The following is a 21,669-nucleotide window of genomic DNA, read 5'->3' on the forward strand; positions in this document are numbered from 1 at the left end:
CTGGGCTGCCGTGAATTGCGGCCCGTTGTCGGACACCAGAGTGTCAGGCAACCCGTGGGTTGCGAATAGGTGGCGCAGGGCTGCGATTACTGCCTCGGCCGTAGTGGATTTCATGAGTATGATCTCCAACCATTTAGAGAATGCGTCGACAACCACTAGGAAAGTTTGGCCATGGAAAGGGCCAGCAAAATCAATGTGGATTCTTGACCAGGGCCCTTGGGGTTTTCCCATTCCTGACTGGGGCTGTTGGGGTAGGGGTCTGGACTCTTGGCAAGCCTGGCATTTCCCACCCTCTCAGCAATCTCTGAGTCCATGAGTGGCCACCACACATAGCTTCTCGCTAGCCCCTTCATCCGGACGATCCCTGGGTGGCCCTCGTGGAGGAGGTCCAGTACCTTTCCCCTTAGTTTATCGGGGATTACCACACGATCACCCCATAACAGGCACCCCCCTTGAGCCGAGAGCTCATCCCGTTTTTTAACAAACTCCTTAAAGCGTTCGCCCGGCGCAGCGGCCCACCCTCTTGTACCCAACCGGTACAGTCCTTAACATAATGTCCCGGTATGATGCCGAGCCACTTCCTTAGATGTGACTGGGCCAGAGTCCAAAGAGTCAATAAGCAGGATGGGCGTCCCCGGCGTAGGGTCTTCGATGGCCCCTGGTAGTGGGCATCTGCTTAACGCGTCTGCATGCCCCACTTCTTTTCCTGGTCGATGCTGCAGCTTGTACGAATAAGCGGCTAAGAAAATAGTCCATCGGGTCAAGCGTGGCGAAAGTGCCACAGGCGTTGGGCGGTCGCCAGCCAGTATCCCTAGTAGCGGTCTGTGGTCAGTCACGATTTCAAAATCCCGCCCAAAAACATATTCGTGGAATTTTTTCACCCCTGACACAATGGCTAGTGCTTCTTTATCTAATTGGCTGTAGTTCCTCTCTGGGGAGGACATCGTTCTAGAGTAAAAAGCTATAGGGGCTTCTGTGCCGTTTGGAAGTCTATGGCTGAGTACAGCCCCCACCCCGTAAGGGGAGGCATCGCAAACCAGCACTAGGGGCAATGAGTTATGATATTGGATGAGCAGGCTGTCACTTGAGAGCAGGTTTTTTACTGCTTCGAAAGCCCTATTTTCCGACTTTCCCCAAGACCAAACAGTATTTTTTCCTAAAAGCCTATGCAGCGGTTCAGCAACGGTCGCTTTGTTTTTTAAAAAGACCGCGTAAAAATTCACTAGCCCCAGGAATGCCTGTAGCTCTGCTTTGTTTTTGGGCGCTGGAGCCTTTCTAATTGCCTTGACCTTGCTCTCAGTGGGGTGAATTCCTTTCTTGTCTATCCGGTAGCCCAAGAATTCGACGGATTCGACCCCTATCTGGCATTTGTTTACCTTGACTTTTAATCCGGCTGTCCGGAAAATGCCCAGAACCTTTCTCAAACGCTCCCCCAATTCCTCTATGTTTTCCCCTGAAATCAGGACATCATCGAAGTAGGAACTACCCCTGGGAGCCCTTGCAGAAGTCGTTCCATTAGGTTTTGGAACAGCCCTGGTGCCACACTCACCCCAAATTGCAATCGGGTGCACTTGAAGGCCCCCCTGTGCGTTACAATCGTTTGGGCTTCGGCTGTGCGGGCGTCTATGGGCAGTTGTTGGTAGGCTTGGGCCAAGTCTAACTTTGCAAAGACTTGCCCTCGCCCCAAAGAGTGCAGCAAGTGTTGCACCACGGGAACCGGGTAAGCGCTTTTCTGTAAGGCTTTGTTAAGCGTCGCCTTGTAGTCAGCGCAAATTCTAATTGACCCGTCTGGTTTTATTGGGGTGACGATTGGCGTCTCCCACTTTGCGTGATCGACTGGCACCAAAATCCCCTGATTTATGAGCTTATCTAGCTCCTTGTCAATTTTTGGTTTTAGGGCAAAAGGGACTCTCCTCGCCTTAAGCCTAATGGGCGCTACCTGGGGGTCTAAGTTGAAGGAAATAGGGGTCCCCTTGTACTTGCCCAGGCAGTCCTTGAAGACATCTTGAACTCGTTAAAGAGAATGTCTTTCAGGTTACAGTCACTTCTGTAGATGCCAGTCACTCCCATGCCCAGGGCACGAAACCAGTCTAGTCCCAACAGACTGGGCAGGGTCCTTCGACGATCGTGATGGGCAGGGTCTTCTTGTGTGGTCCGTACTCGACTCGGACGGAGGTGGTCCCTCGAACAGGGATGCGATTCCCTTGGTAGTCGTGGACTCGTAGCCGTTGTGCTTGCAGGTGGCGCTTCGCGACTGACGGCAGTGACTTCGCCAAAGTGTCCCAGGACATGATGGTGATCGCTGATCCCGTGTCTACTTCGAGCCGGCACCGTACTCCCTCTATTTTTGGTTTGGTGAAGATCTTCTTCTCCACTCGGGTCGAGGCGCGGCCTATGACCACAGTCGTTTGGTTTGAATCCGCGCCTTTTTTGTTTGAGCCAATCGCGGGTCGCCTTGCCGATTCCGCGCTCTGATTGGCCGATTTGAATTTTCGGCGGGAAGGTTGGGCCGCTCGACAAACTTGAGCTAGGTGCCCTTTCTTCCCGCACCGCCGACATGTCGCGTCCTTAAACTTGCAGCGTTGGCGCTGGTGTTGACCACCGCAGCTTCCGCATTCGTCTCGGTCCCCTTTGTCGCGTTTCTCGGTTCGGCAGACCCCTTCCTCATCTTCACCGTCGGATTCGGTCTGAACCTCCTCCTGGTGCACTGGAGTTGGCTTCACGCTCGCCTTTGGTGGGACAGGCTTTTGCAGTGTCTCCGCCGCTTGGGTGGACATTTCATGTGCTCTGGCTTCGTCCAGAGCGTTGGCCAGCGTTAGGTTGCTCTTTGCTAGCAGCCGCCGCCGCAAACGGATGTCTCTGACCCCTCGGATGAGTTGCTCGAGGAGCACCTCGTCTAGGTCGCGGTATCCGCAGTCCTTGGACGCTTTCCTTAGGGCGGCCATGTAGTCACCGATGGATTCGCCCTCCATCTGCCTTCGCTCTCCGAATTCAAACCGCCGCACGTATTTGGACGGCGTTGGTGCGAAGTGGTTTTTTAGTAAAGTCTGTAGAGTTGGCCACGACACCGATTGTAACGGCGTTGGCTCTGCCAGGGCTTCCGCGATATCAATGACCTCCGGACCACAGTGGCTTAAGAAATAAGCCCTTTTGCGGTTATCTGGAACTCCTTGCAGTTCGTTGGCTTCTAGAAAGCTTTCGAAACGGGTCATATACGTTCCCCATTTCTCTTTAGCCGGGTCAAACGGTGCGGGCGGAGTGTAACTGGCCATCTCCGCTTTTCTGCCCTGTGTTTGCTGGGTTCGGGTCTATCGTGCTTCAGCTCGGTTCTGGTTCTCCTTAGCCTCGAGATCCCACCTTCGTCGCCAGTGTTAAGTTCTGGAAGTAACGAGGCTGGAGACCAGGGTAGTGACAACAGCTCTTTAATATAGGGTGAACCCAGCAACAGGCTGGGGGAAAAACCTCTCCTTTTATACAGTTCTACTGGCGGCTTCGTCCAATCAGCAACGTGCTGATTTCCCGCCCAAATATTTAAAGGTACATACAAGAATACATAACATATAGTACTATGAATTTTCAGTTTACTCATTCAGTGATTTGCTTTCCAGTCTCAGCCTGTTCTTGAAAAGTGTCCTCTTAATCATCATTAACTGAAAAATAAGATAATCTGCCAGTAATCACTGTTAACCGAAAAGTAAAATATAATGTACTATTTAAGGATGAGTAAGACTGAGCACATTTTTCCATAAAGGCTTCAGCAAAGTTTTTGATGGTTTTTTTCCTACATTTAGTGGAAAAAGCAAACTAGCTGAGCAGAATGTTGAAATATTCCAGATCTGAATTTGGGAATATTTTTTTCTGTCATTCTTTTAGAAATCAAAGCAATAATTTGTAAAAGAATATGTGGCCTTCCCAGCAATTTTGATAAACTGTGTGCTCAATTTATGGATAAAAGCCAGTTCTGAAAAGTGTCAAGTTCTCACAATTTAGAGATTCTTAATCTTAATTTCAAGCAGGTCCAGATTTCAACTCATAGATCCAAAGGTGACTATTTTAGGTTTTATCCAAAACAACTTCCAGACTTTCCCTTCCTTTCTTCTTTTGTAAATTTTTCCTTAAAGATAAAATATCACTTGTCTATTTCCCTCCAAGATGAGATTTATAAACACAAATGCAAATGAACCAATTGTAAAAAATAAAATAAAAACAGAAATAGGTACAGGTTGAGAGCACGTTCTAAAATGAGAACAAAATCTAACCTTAAATAAAATATGGCTTCCTTTAGTTCCTAGTCTCCTTAATCAGAGTGGATAATAATAGAAGAGAAAGGACATGGATGCTCTCCGTGCATCTCAACCATATTAGCTAGATAACAAATGAGTTTGAATGGATCTCTCAAGCCCCTATATTAATTTTGCGAGGACAATTTGTCATTCTTCAAAATGGTGTTTCTTGAAATGATTATGTTATGTTTGGATAACTGAATATTGTAATCCCTGAACATATGAACTGCAGGTAAACATTGGGAAAAAAATGACAGGTTTGAGACCGTGGTTTGAGATGTGGAATGCTCAAACAGCTACCTAACTAACCATGTTATTACTTTATGCATTTCTTCCCTTGTGTTTTATTATGTTAAATTGCTCAGTTTAAACTGGAAACACCAAGGCCGCTTTGGGTCCAGAATTATGCATGCTGATATACACTAAATTTCTTCCCAATAAGGAGAGTCAGTTATTCTTCATTTTTCAGGCACATTTTATTATGAGGTGGCCTCCAATCACACTCTGGGCCAATAAAATGAACAATCCAACACAGATCTCGGGAGACTGGAAGCAGTTTTACAAAGTACCTTACTTATGAACACTAATATTGTATATCATCCTTTTGAAACAAGTTCATAATAAACTGACAACTTCAATATTTTGACGAATTATTGTCCCATGATTAAATCATTTTTTTCCCAAAGCAAAAGCTAGGCACGGGAACATTATCAGAATGGACTACAAGGTGATGTTTGTTCTCTTTAGGACCACTTAGGTTATTAAAGCAACTCTGCTCATGCAGAAATTGCTGGCAATCTCAACAATTTAACAAATTTAAGAGTTCTGTGACTTTGTTGGCCTTGTCAGTGGAAAAACATGAGCAAAGAAACAATCAGATTGGACTGCAACAATTTTGGAAGGAAGAAGGGGCAGACCAGGAGTGACAGGTTTGGGAGAACCGGTAGTGGAAATTTTGAGTATTTTGGAGAACCGGCATATGCCACCTCTGGCTGGCCCCAGAGTGGGATGGGAATGAAGATTTTGCAATATCCTTCCCCCAGGAGTGGAGAGGGAATGGAGATTTTGCAGTATCCTTCCCCTGGCACGCCCACCAAGCCACACCAACCAAGCCACATCCATAGAACCGGTAGTAAAAAAAATTGAATTTCACTACTGGGGTGGACCCACAGTTGGAAAATAGAAATATAAGTAGGAAACAGAATAATAGATTGAATATTGTCTTTCAAGATTGTTGCTTCCTCAGTGCTTCATCAATGAGCTTTTTTAAGTATAAGCAGTAGACAAAACTGTTTGTTTTTTTGCCAGCTGGGCATCAGAGATACATTAGTGCTGGCTGTTGATGGGGGGGGGTGTTTCACCCTAAAATTTTAATAATAAAGAATGATCCTTTCAGAATCAAGCCTAAATTGTTCATCCCTAACACTTTTCCCCCTTGAAATCAAAACTTAATTAACATAGCTTGAAAGTTATTTTGTCAAAGCTCCCATTTGGGGTTACAGTAAAGAATCAAATACCAAATGGCATTAAACTGGCCACAGCCTTTATAAGATACAACTGAAGATCAACTGAACTTTGCTTACAGAAGATCAACTGAAGCTTTCCATATTCAGGTAATGTGTTTCTCCTTTCCAAAGCTCTGTTCAAGCATAATTAAACTGCCTCAGGCCTTGGGTAAAGGTTCTGATATAAGTAGGCATTTCCTGTAATTGTTTAAAATTAGCTAACTGCGCTGCTCTTCAGTTCTACCAACTGCCTGAAGATAAATACTTCTCCCTCCAGATGGGTCGCCTTTTCAGTTCTTAGCATATGTTCTGCTTGTGGGCCTCTAGAAATGTTTATTGTCCCTAGTACTATTAGAAAAGTCAGTCTGTTTGGGTCAGTAATTGTCCGTTCCCATAACTAGGCAAGAGTCTAACTAATATCCTCTTTGTACATCTTTGTCTCTTGTATCTGGCATGTTTGAAACATCCCTGTCCTTATAAGTTTTGCCTTAGGGACAATGTCCTCATGAAAATTGTGAGTTAGGCTGAAGAACAGTTCTAGATATAGTGATTTCACAAGCTCATTCTCCCTGACCACTGTTGTTGTTTTTGTTAGTTATGAAGTCATGTCCGATCCATTGCAACCCCATGGACAATGTTCCTCCAGGCCTTCCTGTCCTCTGCCATCCTCTGGAATCTATTTAAGCTCAAACCTACTGCTTCAGTGACTCCATCCAGCCACCTCATTCTCTGTTGTCCCTTTCTTCTTTTGCCCTCAGTCTTTCCCAGCATTAGACTCTTCTCCAGTGAGTCCTTCCTTCTCATTAGGTGGCCAAAGTATTTCAGTTTCATCTTCAGGATCTGGCCTTCTAAAGAACAGTCAGGGTTGATCTCTTTTACGATTGACCAGTTTGATCGCCTTGCAGTCCAACGGACTTGCAGGAGTCTTCTCCAGCACCATAGTTCAAAGGCCTCAATTCTTTGGCGCTCAGCCTTCCTTATGGTTCAACTTTCACAGCCATTAACTGACCATTAACCTCTCCAAAGTTTACCACTCCCAGTGACCAAATAGGTTCTTTTTTTATAGGAAATTGCTGCAGCTGAAGGGTCCATCTCACACATGTTTGAAACCTGTTTTTGTCTACTGAAAAAAATCAATTTATAAACTTTCCTTGTTATATTATTTTCTGGGAGACTGAATAAATTGTGCATCTGTTCCCTTATACATCCCTCTATATAAACTAGAAAACATGAAATTAACTCTCTATATGTTTGCATAATTATTATCTTCGCAACCTTTTCCCTCCACTGATTTTTTTTTTAATTTCTGGGTGATTTACTTGGGTAATGGATTAGTTTGGTAATTTTGAATCATTACATAAATTATCTGTCCACAGTCATTACCCATCTCCCATCCCACATTTTATTTTACATTGCTTGTTCTCAAGGAAATACCTGCAGCCTTATACAGCAGAACTACAGATACCAATCCCATTATCCATTTCCACCCTGTCCAGTGAACAACTTTCTTTTAATTGTATAAGTGCGTAGTGGGGAAAATAAATTCTACAAGTAATTGCAGAACTTCGGTGAGGAGAATTGTAGCTGGTTTACAGGCTAAACAGTGGAAGAAACATTTGTATGAGGCAGAGTAGAGCAATAGTAGACTAAAGCCAAAAGCTAAAAATAAAAACACCTTAAAATATGATTAATTCAAATTAGCAGACTCGTCAGTCACAGAAGCATGCAAGCATTCCCATACAATGAATGTGTTTAACCTGCCAAAGGGTTTATGCTGTTAATATTTATTAAAGTAGTAACTGCCTGTGGGGATACGCCTGAATGGAACTGCATATTTCTGAATTTGATTTGTGCAAAATGTTTTGAATTTCAAAATTTCTTCAGCTTGAAACAGGCTGCTTTGATCTCTTAAGAAGTGATCCGATCTTATGTTGATGAAGATTCTCAGTCATCCAAGTAGAGTGGTCTGGAAGTTGAGTCATGGCAACTGAACTTCTTGTCGGTTCAAAATATTTTGCTGCTTCTCCAAGTTGTTTCTTCAGATTGAGCAAGTTGGTTAGAGGCACCCCATAAATGTCCTCCAGGGTGGTCATCTAATCTGGATGGGCTTGTTAGGTGAGTAGGCAAAGAAATGTTGGGATATAAATGTTCCAACTCCGAAATCCTTTACCTTAGGTGGGTCATTAAGCCTATCCAGATTAGGTGAGATATGAAACCTCTCTGGAGGACATATAGTTGCTATGGTTCAACTTCCAGACAATCCAAACCTATCTTACTAGACTCTTCAGAAAATAACCAAAACATTCATTGTAAGGGCAGAACAAAATGGCTCACTATCTGTGAGAATCAGATGTTTCACATGCCTTAGCACTTCAAATATTCATGGCTGGATAGAAGAAGTAATAATAGACATGAGCTATATATCATTAAAAGATGAATCATCATGTTTTATTTTGCTTTGTGGAAATGCAAAACCTGCAACATTACAATTCTCAAGGTCTGGAAGAGTGATGGGTGGGAAAATCTGGTGTTCACGTAAATAAAAAAAATTATATGCAAGATTAAAATAATCTGCAAAAGTATTTTGGTTCAGAATGTACAAATGTTTGCTGTTGTGGAGCGATCTTCATTTTCTAATAAAAAGTAAATAAAATTCCTGAATTTGAATTTTAACATATGTTTCCTATCAGTAGTGGCTTTCAAATTTTTTTGCTACCGGTTCTGTGGCCGTGGCTTAGTGGGTGTGGTGTAGCTTGGTGGATGTGGCTTGGTAGGCGTGGCAGGGGAAGGATACTGTAAAATCTCTATTCCCTCCCCAATCCTGGAGAAGGATACTGCAAAATCCCCGTTTCCTCCCAATCAGTAGGCAGAGAATAGATGGGGGCGGGGCCAGTCAGAATTTTTACTACCGGTTCTCCAGAACTGGTCAGAACCTGCTGAAGCCCACCTCTGTTTCCTATGTAAATGACCTGAAAGGAATCTGCTTGCTAATGACCTTTCTCCCTCTTCTTTTGCTCTCCCAAACAAACAGAAAATCGTCCAGCTTCCCTGATTCAAAGATGCCCTCCCTTTATGCAACTTGGACATTATCCACACTAGCATCCCACGGAAGCCTCTCAGGGAACTGTCCAGGGCAAAGCAGAGCTTTGAAATCTCTGTCTTCACCTGTGAGGAATCTGTCTTTGCCCAGCGCTTCAGGGCACACAGGCTCACTGAGAAGAGGACGGAGTAGCAATAAGAAGAGTAAGTCCTACCATGAGAAACAAGCAAGTGGACCTGCTTCCCAAAGGCAGAGATATGATGAGAAATCTTTAATTATACATTAAAACACAGGATGAATGTAGTAAACATAATAAGCTGGATCAGAAGTCTGCCCTACCAAAGACAAGAATTTATTTATACAGTGCCTGGAAGATCTGAAAAGTGTAGGAGGATCAAATGTTTAGACACTCTGTGGCAGAAAAAAAATTTATGAGGGGAGAAATCAAGTTGAAATTCTATGCCTCCCTGCTATGTTCCGGGTCTTTGTTTAGAGACTGAAGGGATAAAATAAGAAATGTTGGCAGCAACTTTAAAAATCTGATGCTATATAGTTCTTGGAAACTGAACAAGGCCAGTGTTCACTCCTGGAACAATATTTATGTAGAATTACTGTAGAATTATACTGGCAGAAAATAATCTGCTAGGCACAAAAAATGAGCTTGGAGGAAAATAGTAACTAGTATTAGGCATCATAATTGAACATGGTATTTTACAGTCCATTATATGCATTTGTTTTAGAACAAACGAAATGCTTAGCAGAATCCATTTGGTTCAGTCTTCAAATTAAATGCACAAAGGGTATGAATGAGACTCTTACTAAGAACTCCTTTCTCTATGCTAGTTTCTATTTGGGAATTGGTGGCTTATTCAGGGGCCTTTGTATCAGGATCTGAACAGTAAATACTCTCTTCTGCCTTCTTTATTCCTAATAGTTTGGGCGTTTGTTATTCAGTTGGGCATTCTAAGGAAAAATTGGGACAGTCACCAGCACATTGGAGCTTTTGAATAGGTCACAATTTTTCTACATTCTGTCACAGTATAGGTGACACTTAGTTGCTCCCAATAGCTATTTTATTTAATCAATCTGCTGCAGCCAGTGCAAAGCAAGACAAATGACAATACAAAAAGGGGGGGTGGAGGCAAATAAAAATTACAAGTGATGAAACCAATGTGGTTTCTACAAATAAAAGAAATGAAATGAGTAATCAAGTGAAGCAAATTCCATGGTCCCATTTACAAAGTACATAGTTAGAAAAACATGTCTGTCCTTCAGTCATAAAAAAAAATCCTTAGTGAGAAAAGAAAAACAAATACAACTTTAATTGGATGAATATATGCAAGCTCCAAGTCACATGCTGAGTATTTATTTCAGTTCAAACCTTAAACAAAATTCCTGCTGAAGCTTGAGTTTGAGTAGGTATTTAAAAAGAGGAGAGTCAGTCATGTCTTCCTCTCTGTCAGACTATTGTTCATCTTAGCCCAGTGCTGTCTGTCTCCTCTGACTTGCTAGGGTTCCCAGTAAATATTTTTCATGTAAAGTTTAGACCAGTTGTCTCCAATCTTTCCAGTTCTGTGCACTGGCAGCAGTGGCATCAGTGAGGAAGGAGAGGGGGTGGTTTTGCATGTGTGTGCGTACTGCTTGCACAAATGTAGCTTCATGCATTTGTGCTCACCAGCCCCTTGCACATTCTGGTTCCTAATGTACTGTGGATCGGTACCAAGCCGCAAACCGGGAGTTGGGGACCCCTGGTCTAGACTACTGAACTTGTGTTTCTAGGATAAAACACTAAGCACTAAGACAAAAGGGAAAATGAATTGAACCAGTGAGACATATCATTTTCCTAGTAACCAATGGAACAAGAGGAGCACAGATTAAGCTGCCTCCTGGGGTTCATTAGTTCTGGAGAGAATGAGCTTCAAACATGCCACATGCAAAGCATGTGCTCTACTACAATGTTAGCTCACCCTTGTAACTTCCTAACAGCTCTTCGTGTTCTAGTAGCATGCCACATAGTGCTGATTAGCCCAAAGTCTGGAATTCAGTTAAATCCTGCAATTCAATGAATGTCTCCCACCCTTTTTAATATGAATCCACATATTATGAATTCTCAACCATGTGGTTTGGAAGAGCTTATTGCTATCTTAACCCTCCTTTCTTTAATTATTTGTCCTTCCAGGTGGATCTTTTCAGAAACCTTTGCAACCAGGAGCCCTTATTCCTTTAACCAACTCTCTTCAGAGACATCCTCCAACTCCAGCACGATCTCAGCAAACTCCAATATATCAATCTATTTCCTCTTTGCCCCGAGGAGTTGGCATGGGTGATACAGGAATCAAACTGAGCGTCTGTCATAATTCTTCCTTAGTGCTATTGCCCCGAAGCGGAAGCAGCAGAGCTCCTTCTGTGTGTAGCTCAGTCATTTTGGATACCAGTGAAGTCCCAAAGAATGAACTAGCAGTGAAACCACCTGTATCTGCGCCACCTTCCATTCTGGTGAAACCAGATACTTTGAAAAATACCTCTGAGAAGGTAATAATAAGGTCTAGCCCTGCAATAATAGAGTTATGGTTGTCAAATGTTAAGTATTGGCAATTCCTTTTGTGAGAATTTAGTGATATGTGTTAAAATTTTGGGATCAAGACCCACATTTGGCTTATTAGCAATAGCACTTAGCAATAGCACTTAGACTTATATACTGCTTCATAGTGTTTTACAGCACTTTCTAAGTCAGGGGTCTCCAACCTTGGTCCCTTTAAGACTTGTGGACTTCAACTCCCAGAGCTCCTCAGCCAGCTTTGGAGACCCCTGCTCTAAGTGGTTTACAGAGTCAGCGTATTGCTAGGTCCTCATTTTATCAACTTCGGAAGGACAGAAGGCTGAGCCAACCTTGAGCTGGTCAGAATCAAACTCCTTGCAGTGGGCAGAATTAGCCTGCAAGACTGCATTCTAACCATTGCGCCACCAGGGCTCTTCATTGGAAAAAGTCTAAATTTAAATTAAACATAGTTGACATGTTTCCCTCATATCTATTGATTTCTAATCACATTAAGAATTAATCAGGAAGCAGTTCTCAATCAGGTAGACACTCGTACCTTATTTTTTCAGTAATAGCACCAAGTGTACACTATACAGTCTGTTTTCCTATCACATATGAAATTGCCCTTATTCCTGAAGATTATACTTTGGAGTTAAATATGTTCAAGACTGAAGTTAACTGGAGTTAATACACATTTTTTTTATTACTAACCTAGTACTATAATGCTGATAATATACATTGTATTATTTAAAATTCAATTAACTGCACAAATACTATTTAGTGTTCTTCAGAAGAATATTGTAGGGTATACTCATTTTACTTCCATATTAAATCAAAAGAATGATCTTACATAAATCTATTTAAGAGTTAATAATCTGTATTTCCTAATCCATAGCAGAGTTTCTATTCCATGTAAAGAAGGATTTCTCTCAGCTACTGATCTCTCTTAAATGGCTCAGTAATTGTGTAGAAGATTCACATGATGTACCTCTCAGAAATGTTTCCTTCTTTACAAAAACATTCCAAGACAAAGCTAGTACTGTAACAGAGGTGGTATTCAGCAGGTTCTGGCCAGTTCTGGAGAACCGATAGCGGAAATTTTGAGTAGTTCGGAGAACAGTAAATACCACCCGCCCCCATCTATTCCTCCCAAGTCCCAGCTGATTGGGAGGGAATGGGGATTTTGCAGTATCCTTCCCCTGTCATGCCCACCAAGCCACACCCACTGAGCCATGCCACACCCACAAAGGCACACCCACAGAACTAGTAGTAAAAAAATTGAAACCCACCACTGTTCTGTAGATACAACCATTAACTTGCCTTTCAAATTTCTACCCAATATGCTAAAGGATTACTGATAATATTTTATGAGAGGGGCAAGGTAACTTGTCTTTTCACATTTTTCTAGGAAAATTGTAGAACAGAATTTACTTTGCTTGTTTGGGAATATGTTTCTGCAGTGGCATAGAAATGTTTCTGGAAGCCTTCTGGGAATAAATTAACTCCAGATTTCTTCCATCTATTTTCAGCAAGTGAAAACAGTGCGATTTCAGAACTACAGCCCACCACCGTCCAAGAGGCATAATTCTATATCTTCACTGAACCTCTCCAATGGCAAGCCTGAACAAGGAATGATTACAGAAGCAATACAACCAGAATCAAACAACAAGAGCCCTGAAATACCAGCTTTGTATTCCCATCGCATTATCTCTAGTTCAGTTCATCAGAAGAGAATGTCACATCACAAGACCTTGCCACTGGACCTTTCTAGCCAAACTGGTCACCCAACCTTTCCTACAAAAAAGAATTATAATAGTATCTCTGAGAACTGAGAAATTTAACCTTATTTAATTGGCTTTGTTTTGGACATGCATTATTACTCATTGTTTATAAGGATCAGCAACCAGATGGGAGATAGGTTTTAGGTCCAATCTGCTACCTTTCAAAATGTTTAAATTTTACTAACGGTTTCAGCCTCTTTAAAAGTCTAGAATCTCACCGATGATGACAAGAGTTCACCAACAATATGGGAAGTTCTTGTTTTGTGTGGCTCAGAAGTAAACCTCATGCTGCATGAGCCTGCAATGTTCTTCAGATGCAAAAACTATCCCAACTGTAGTGTCTATTCTATTATCACTGTTAGTTCTAATAATAATAATAATAAAGGACTAGGAGCATGGAGCCGATTCAAAATCCATATTGCTCTAAGTTCAGAATTGTAGAATTCATTTGTAAACAAGAACAAAGAGAGTTTTGTTTCGCTTTGCTTCGTTTTGTTTTGTATTCTAATGAGCTTTAAGCATGGTTTAGCCACCATCCTTTCCTTACTATTCTTGAAACTGAGTTATCACATCCTTCTTATACCTTAACGTTTCCATTTGCGCTTTCCATTTATGTTAGAATTCAGAATGCTTATTTTTTTTTAGAAATTAAAAATCACTTGGCTTCAAAAACATTAACTCCAAGGGAAATAATGGAATAGACTTTCTGAGCAATTCTCACTTAACAGAAGGACCTATGAGTCTTTCCTTTTCCCTGCACGCAGGCTCTCACCTACACAATGATTGATGGAGACCAATCTCTCAGATTCTCCCTGACTACCTAGCCTCAGCAATAAAAAGAATCACAATTCTATCACATAAACTAGCTGTGACTGATGTTTAGAGCAGTGCTATATACGCAGTTTGGTTTTGTTCCCTTTATCAGTTCAAAGGTTGTGCATTCTAGCCTGAAGTAAACGAGCAAGTTTTGTCATTGCTCCTGCGGTGTCATTTCAATAAATGTTGGAGCTCACAGTCTTGGATGATTGCATGGAACCAATGAAACGAATGCAACACTGGATGTCTGTAACTGGCGTACAGCATAAGGAAAGTTTTCAAGAACAAGTGCATGTTCATCTGGATGTCTTGCCAAGGGTAAAATAATGTATTCTTCTAGAACCTACACTAACTGCCTCTTAATGTATGGAAAGTAAGAAAAGATTCCGATACTCCACAAATTGATTTACTATTTTGCTCTATTATCCCGGAACAATTCATGTCTGGAAAAAAACAGTTTGCATTCTAAAGGAGAAAAAAAAAATCCCAAAAAAGCTGCACCCCAGCTTTTCTATCTTTCTTACTAGATAGAAAAAAAGAGGACATATTATCAGCATGTTTTGGGGGCAGGGAGCTATTTTGCTGCCTGAAGACTTCTAATATGGCTTGAGACAAACTCTTCTCCCTGTTGAATGGCAGGTTTCATGCTTTATTTTACCCGTTTTCCCTTGACACACATGCTGATATACAGAAGAGCTATTTCCCAGATGTAAGATAGGTTAACCTATAAAAGTGGTTGGACCCTGGAGTTCCAGTGCGGTGAGCTCTAAGCACAATTCTCTGATTCATTAGGGCTCATAGTCCTAATAATCTCCCTTGTTTCCAGTTCATTCTGGAACTGCCAGAATGCACTACTCAAAACACATCATAGAATGGGTAAAACAGCTCCATCTTCTGATTTTTACCAGTGGTGGGTTGCTACTGGTTCGCGTGTACCATTGGCAAAAATTTGGCCATGCCCCCAAACCGCTCACTCACCCTGCTACCGCTCACTCACCATGGCTGCTATGTTCATCGCCGCCATGTTCTTCATGCATATGCATCCCATTGCCTTGCAAGTCCAATGGGATGTGCATGCATGACGAACATGGCAACAACGGCAACAGCTTTCTCCACCGGTATTTTTTGGCGGCCTGCAGAGAAAGTGGCTGGCAAAGAAGCCTTTTCAGAGGCTTCTTTGCCAGCCACTTTCCCTCAGTGGTGGCTGGCTGGGGGCCGCCGAAAACTCCAGTCAGCTTGCTTTCCCGACTCTGGACCAGCCTCTGCAGAAGGTAAGCAGCTGAACAAAGAGGCGGGTGGCAAGCCATGGGGACCACCGGGCAGACAAGCATGTGAGAGCCACCTGGCCATGGGGAAGGGAGCTAGCAGCCTACTTCCTTCCCCGTGACCCTGCCATGCTTGCCTGCCTTCCCAGCAGTCCCCCACACCCTTGCCTTCCGAGGTCGGGTCACACATCCATCCCATGACACGAGACAAGCCACTTCCAGTCTGGCCCGGCCAATGGGTGGGCGGGTGGCCCTTTGGGGAGACGGAGCTGCTGCACTAGAGTGAGAGGAGCGGCAGCAATGGCGGTGCTACAGAAGGGTGGGAGGATGTCTCAAGGCTGCTGCACATGTGCACCATATGTGAAGGTAGGCAGACACCATACCTCTGAGGAAAAGAGGTGGCGGTGAAGTCCTGTCTGTCACCTGGGAGAGGACCACAGAGGGCCATGTCACACACCTGTCATCCTGGCCGCTGCTACTTTTCCTGTACTTTTGAAGTCTTCGACAAAGTTCTTCCAAAGGCTGTCCATGTTTGCTCTGTGATATGAGGCAGAGGAGGCGAAGACTTGGCCAAGCTTTGGAAAAACATTGCCCAAGACTTCTTGTATATTCACAGGCTAGCCTGACGCTCCCAACAATGAGTTTGGCAGTGATCTAAGGAAATGTCTTCCAGCTCTTCAAGATCAACTTTAAGAGCACCGAGAAGCCGAGACCAAAAGTAGCGGCAGCGGGGGCAACAGGTGCATGTGTGTATATGTGTCCCTCCACAAGGACTTGGAGGCAGACACCATGCCTCTGAGGAAAAGAGGTGGCGGTGAAGCCCTGGCTGTCACCTGGGAGAGGACCGCGGAGGGACACATCACATGCCCATCAAAGGGCAATGGGCATGTGACATGTCCCTCCATGGTCCTGTCCCAGGTGACAGCCAGGGTTTCACCACCTCTTTTCCTCAGAGGCATGGTGTCTGCCTCCAAGTCCTTGCAGAAGGAAATACACACACACACACATTTTCCCCATTTTCCAGTCCAGGCTGCTAAGCAGGCAGGCTTTTATTTTGTCAGCCCAAAGTGGGGGGGGGGGAAGTACCTAGGAAATCGCCTGTCTCTGCAGCATCGGTCATGTTACTGAGTGGGCTTGCCACCCCACCTTGCTGTGAGTGACTTCGAGTTGGCCACGCCAACTCAGTCACATGACCACCAAGCCATGCCCACAGAACCAGTAGTAAAAAAATTTGGAACCCACCCCTGGATTTTACCCATGGTATCTGTCTACAAGTGCTATTTTTAAACATGGACATCTCTAGAAGACAAGGGGACACTACATGAGTCTTGGCTTCTGGGCATCTACAAGCTCTGCTACTAGGTTCCTCAGTTCAGAAATGTGTTGGCCCACTCCTACAGAACAGCTCACAGGACAAGAAGGAGTCACTCAAACACCAGTTCTTTCTGGTATTATATGAAGTTTGGGTAATGCCTGCAAAGAGCTACACTGAATGAGTGCCCTGTTTTTGTAAAAAAAAAATTAGGAAGGGCTTACAGTAGTTCGTTTAGTGACTGTTCAGTTATAATGGCACTGAAAAAGTGATGTATGACCATTTGTCCCAGTTACAACCTTTGCAGCATCCCCATTTATCAAATTCAACCAGTTGCTTGGCAACTGGTTCATACTTATCGGTATGACCATTGTTCTGTCCCAAGGTCAAGTGATCACCTCTTGTGACCCTCTGACAAGCAAAGTCAATGGGGAAGCCAGACTCACCTAACGTGAAATGGGGCTAAACTCACTGAACAAATGTCTCATTTAACAGTGAAAATTTTGGGCTCAGTTATAGTCGTATGTCAAGGACTACATACATATATACATACACACACAGTGTAAATGTATTTATACACGCCGTGTGTGTGTGTGTGTGTGTAGTCTGATTAGCATTGTGGTGCATGCACTTAATGCCATTTCATGTTCTTGGTTATCTCATCAGGGTTGTTAGATATGCATGCAACTCTGAGCACATTTCAGTTTCCCTTCCTCCGGCCCATTTTATTTATTTTATTTTATTTGTCACAACAGTATATATAAGCATAAGCATGAAATAACTATACGAATTTGGATACAATCGATGGGAACATTAGGACAGGAACAGTAGGCACGCCAGTGCTCTTATGCACGCCCCTTACAGACCTCTTAGGAATGGGGTGAGGTCAATAGTAGATAGCGTTTTGGTTGAAGCTTTGGGGATTTTGGAAAGAGACCACAGAGTTAGGTAGTGTATTCCAAGCATTAACAACTCTGTTACTGAAGTCATATTTTCTGCAATCAAGATTGGAGCGGTTCCATTAAGCTTAAATCTATTGTGTGTATTGTTGCGATTGAAGCTGAAGTGGTCTTCAACAGGAAGGACATTGTAATAGATGATTCTATGAGTTAAACTCAGGTCATGTTGAAGGCGGTGGAGTTCTAAATTTTCTAAACCCAGGATTTCAAGTCTGGTGGCATAAGGTATTTTGTTGTAATCAGAGGAGTGGAGAACTTTTTTCATAAAGCTTGCCTTCTTTTAGAAGCAAGACATGCTACATGAGCAAAACTCCATGGGAAAAGCCCTTCGACAGACCAGGTTTAGATTTAGAAGTCATCAACTTAATGCACTGCCAACCTCCAGGGGAAGAAATGGCGACATGAAGCACAGCCAAAACCGCATAAGTGGAATAAAGTCACTCTCAGTCCAATTCAACTCACATGGTGGTTATTGTAGGGGAAATAGGAGGGGGAAGAAATATTAGGTATGCTCACCACCTTGAGTTGTATATGAAAAAAGGCAGAATAAAAATTAAAAAACCTAAAGAAGGAGAAGAAGAAAAAACTACTTAAAGGAGAAGGACATTTACATTTGACTTACTAATACAGAATGAAGGAAAATATTTTAACATTGGACATATTCAAGGATATTTTTGAACAATGGACCAAAAGCTAATTTTAAGAGCATCTGTATCTATAGATGACTGTGTTTAAAACATATTATGGAAATAGAACAAATTTTACCAGGCAAGGCTCAGTTTGATCTGAAAATGGATTTTTCAAATAACAGGCTTCAAGAATGATGTGGAAGAAGAGGCTACACTGGACATACAAAAGAAACAGCTAGGGTCTTTAAATTAGAAAGGATATACAAATAACAATATATGAATAATTAAAAAGGATATATAAATTTATATATATAAATAACAAACCAAAAGAGTCACCCGAATAACTTTCTTATGTTGGATTTACAAAGGACATTTGTTAAAGCTTTGAAGAATTGTGGGAGAAGAGACAATGAAAAGAAAAAATAAATCAATTCTAGGACATTATTTGAAGGGATTTAAGATCAAGATTATTAAAAGGAAGAAGTATAAAGTTGGCTTAGTTGATCAAGGTTGAAATAGGTAGATTGTTATCTCTAATAACCCTTAAGGGACTTTTGCTGATCAGTACTGAACAATGAGGCCTTAAGGATTTGTTACTGAATAAGAGATGGATATGGGAAGAAGAGATCATTTGTTGTATTTTAAAAGCAGGGGATAAACTATTAAAATAAGTTATATTTGTGAGGAAAAGGGAAATCATTACATAGTTCTTTTTCTTTTCTATTGTCTTACTTTTTTTCTTCCTTTCCTTTCCTATTCTTTTCTTTTCTTTTTTAGTTTGCATTAGCTTTTACCTTTTTATTTTTGTTGCGCCTCACTCGCCCGCCCCCGCCCCCCGCCGCAGCCAGGCCCCTCTCATCTCCTGCTATCTCAGCCAGAGACTGATAGTACAGAAAAATGTCCTGGCATGCCTCCAGCCCCCAGCCCTGGCACCATGCCCGGACAAACCGAGCAAACAAACCTCCCTCCGATAGCATGTGTGCCTGAAGCCAGCCATGAGCTGGGATTACCGGCAGCTGGGGACGAAACGATGCAATGGATAGATCCACGCTTCCAGAGAATGGAGAGGCGACGTCAGCAAAAGCAGGGGGGGGCAGGCCTGGATAAGTGCTGAGTCATGGAGCCACACCCCATGGCCTATATAAAGGATCTGCTTTCTGGCATTCTTTGAGTCAGGCAAAGTCTAACTTGGATTGCTGAAGTCACATCCTGGTCTCCTGCCTGCCCTGAGAACTCTGACAGAACTTTGGCAAAGCTGCAGAGGCTTTGCAGCCCGCTTGATACAGACTTTCCCAACCCGGCCGTCAGAGGAGGAGTGGGACATGACAATTTTAATAAATTTTGATAAAATCACAATTTAAAAAATAAGCAATCGACATAATGCATGGGAGGCAGCTTCATATGATCCAGAATGTCCTTCCAATGCAGATAGAGAATGTGCAGCAGAGAGAAGTATTTTGTACTGCGGGTACCAGAGAGAGGCCAAAAGTTGCAATTCATTTCCTCCCTTTTAATGTCTGAATCCATATCAGGTTATGCCTGGTGTTTATTCTGTAAGTGTGGGGGGGAATCATTACTTGTATGAAAAGTATCACTTCTAATCTGATTCAACAACCAATAAACATTCTGAAAAAGAAATATATTAACCTCTTTTAAATCGCAAAGACATTCCTGAACAGGCGACGATAATCATGCCTCCCACAATAGCATCTAATCGCTTAACTGAACTCTTTTCTAAAACTGAATCCTTCTGAGAGGGCATCATTAGTTGGAGGGGTGGGTGGGAGGTGTCTATTTATGCCTTCCTCATGTGAATGCAAATACACATTCATGAGACACACTTGCGCCAAAAATAATCCTTGCTTGAGAATGTGCAGATAGAATTGCTGGCGAATGCTATAAGCACTGAAAACAGAGGTGGGAAGTTGCCAGCTGTAGAAGCGAACCAGAAAAATGAAAAAAAAAAAACGGGGCTCGCATATCAGAGCCTAGGGGAGGCAATAGGGAACAGAGAAGGATTGTGGGGGAAACAGTTTTCACCCATTTACATTAATGTGCCTGTTTTGAAAAAAACGGAGGTGGCTGATTTGATGATAAAGAGGTTTGCAGAGCCAGAGGGACAGTTTGGCTGCATCCAATGAGACTCCTGGCCCAAAGATCTGACAGCCTTGATGCAAAACCATGACCGGCTTATGATTACTTGCCTTTAAGCAGCAGGAGCCTTGGCATAGAGAAAGCTTTAGCTCATTATTCGCTGCTGTAATTATTTTCCAGAGGAACTGTTTGAAAACAAAGGAAAACCTTTCCAATCCAACAGAAGCAGCTGTTCGGAGCTCATATAAAGGCTAAACCCACTGCCTACCTCAACTGTGCAGTGGCTCAACTGCCAAACACATGAAGCTAGAGGGTACAGGAGCTATCTGCCATAGTCTGATTGCCATTGTTTGCCATTTGGGTGATATTTGTCATCAGCACAATGCATCATTCATGTTGCTTTACCTTCTTAATTGATGACCTAGGCCTTATTGAACAGAACCTGGAACCGAAGGTGAGCTTTTAAAAAAAGGGGAGATGGACATACTCCTACCTGCTTTAAAGGTAGGTGATGCAACTTTAAAGGGGTAGCAACTGGCAGCTTTATTGGCAGCAATACAGGATAAATGGAAAGTCCTTTCCTATCTAAGTGGTATGGGATGAAAGGGAAGTAGCCATATAGATCAAGCTGAAGCCAACATTTGATTTCAAATCAAGGAAGACTGAGAACATCCAGCGTAGATAACAGGATTCTGAAATACTAGGCAAAAACACTCAGAATTGAATGGCGTGCACTTCGACGCAGCCTGTTGCAACTGGTGAGCATCAAAGGGGGCGAGGGGGCAAAAAAGAGGGTCCCACAACTGAAAGATTTTAGGCCACTTCCCAATAATGGTTTGGGATTGAGATTTACCAGGCAACAGAATGATGGCAACCTGCTTTAGAATGGCAGTTTAGAAAAAGAGCAAACGGTATTTTGTTAAACCAGGAAAGGGTTGTTTGAATAGAACAGCAATGCTTTCAAGTACTGGCCTTTGAAATAGGGAGATCCCAGTCTTAGGTTGTGAGGACATGTGAAAATGGCCTTTGGAGACAGAAGGAAGAGCTACAGCTTAGGCAACAGTCTAATAAGAGGCAGCTTAGTCAGCAGCTGGGGGGTAGTAAGTGGGGGAAACTTTTTAGAAGCTACTTTTTAGCTTCCAGAAAACTAGATACGGTCCCATCTGAAATGCTTCCATGCTTTTCTCCCACCTGAGGATCTTCGTCCTGCCTCCCTAAGTCATTCCTATATGCCATCACATAAGTATTGTGCTAGGCCAGGGTTGTCAAACTTGCAGTGTTATGGAGGCATCACATAACATATCATGACTTTTTTCCTCTTTGCTAAACCGGGCGTGGGCATGGCCAGCACACAACACATCTGGCTCACGGGCCATGAGTTCGACAGCCCTGCTCTAGGCAGAATAATAGCTTTAACCAGCAGTGGTTTTTATTTCAGGCAGCATT

General features: G+C 42.8%; 1 protein-coding gene across 2 annotated transcripts in view; it reads left to right on the forward strand.

The window, feature by feature from the left end:
* Positions 1-14,123, forward strand: part of SH3RF2 (SH3 domain containing ring finger 2) — a 108,175-nt gene extending 94,052 nt beyond the window's left edge. For both annotated transcript variants that reach the window (XM_058167668.1, XM_058167667.1), the window contains exons 8-10: positions 8,820-9,031; positions 11,008-11,360; positions 12,897-14,123. In XM_058167668.1, coding sequence (XP_058023651.1) covers positions 8,820-9,031; positions 11,008-11,360; positions 12,897-13,199 — 868 coding nt within the window. In that variant the 3' untranslated portion in view covers positions 13,200-14,123. The remainder of the gene's footprint in view (positions 1-8,819; positions 9,032-11,007; positions 11,361-12,896) is intronic.
* Positions 14,124-21,669: the final 7,546 nt, after the last annotated feature.

This window comes from Ahaetulla prasina, chromosome 2, assembly GCF_028640845.1.
Source record: "Ahaetulla prasina isolate Xishuangbanna chromosome 2, ASM2864084v1, whole genome shotgun sequence".
In the NCBI taxonomy this organism is placed as follows: Eukaryota; Metazoa; Chordata; class Lepidosauria; order Squamata; family Colubridae; genus Ahaetulla; species Ahaetulla prasina.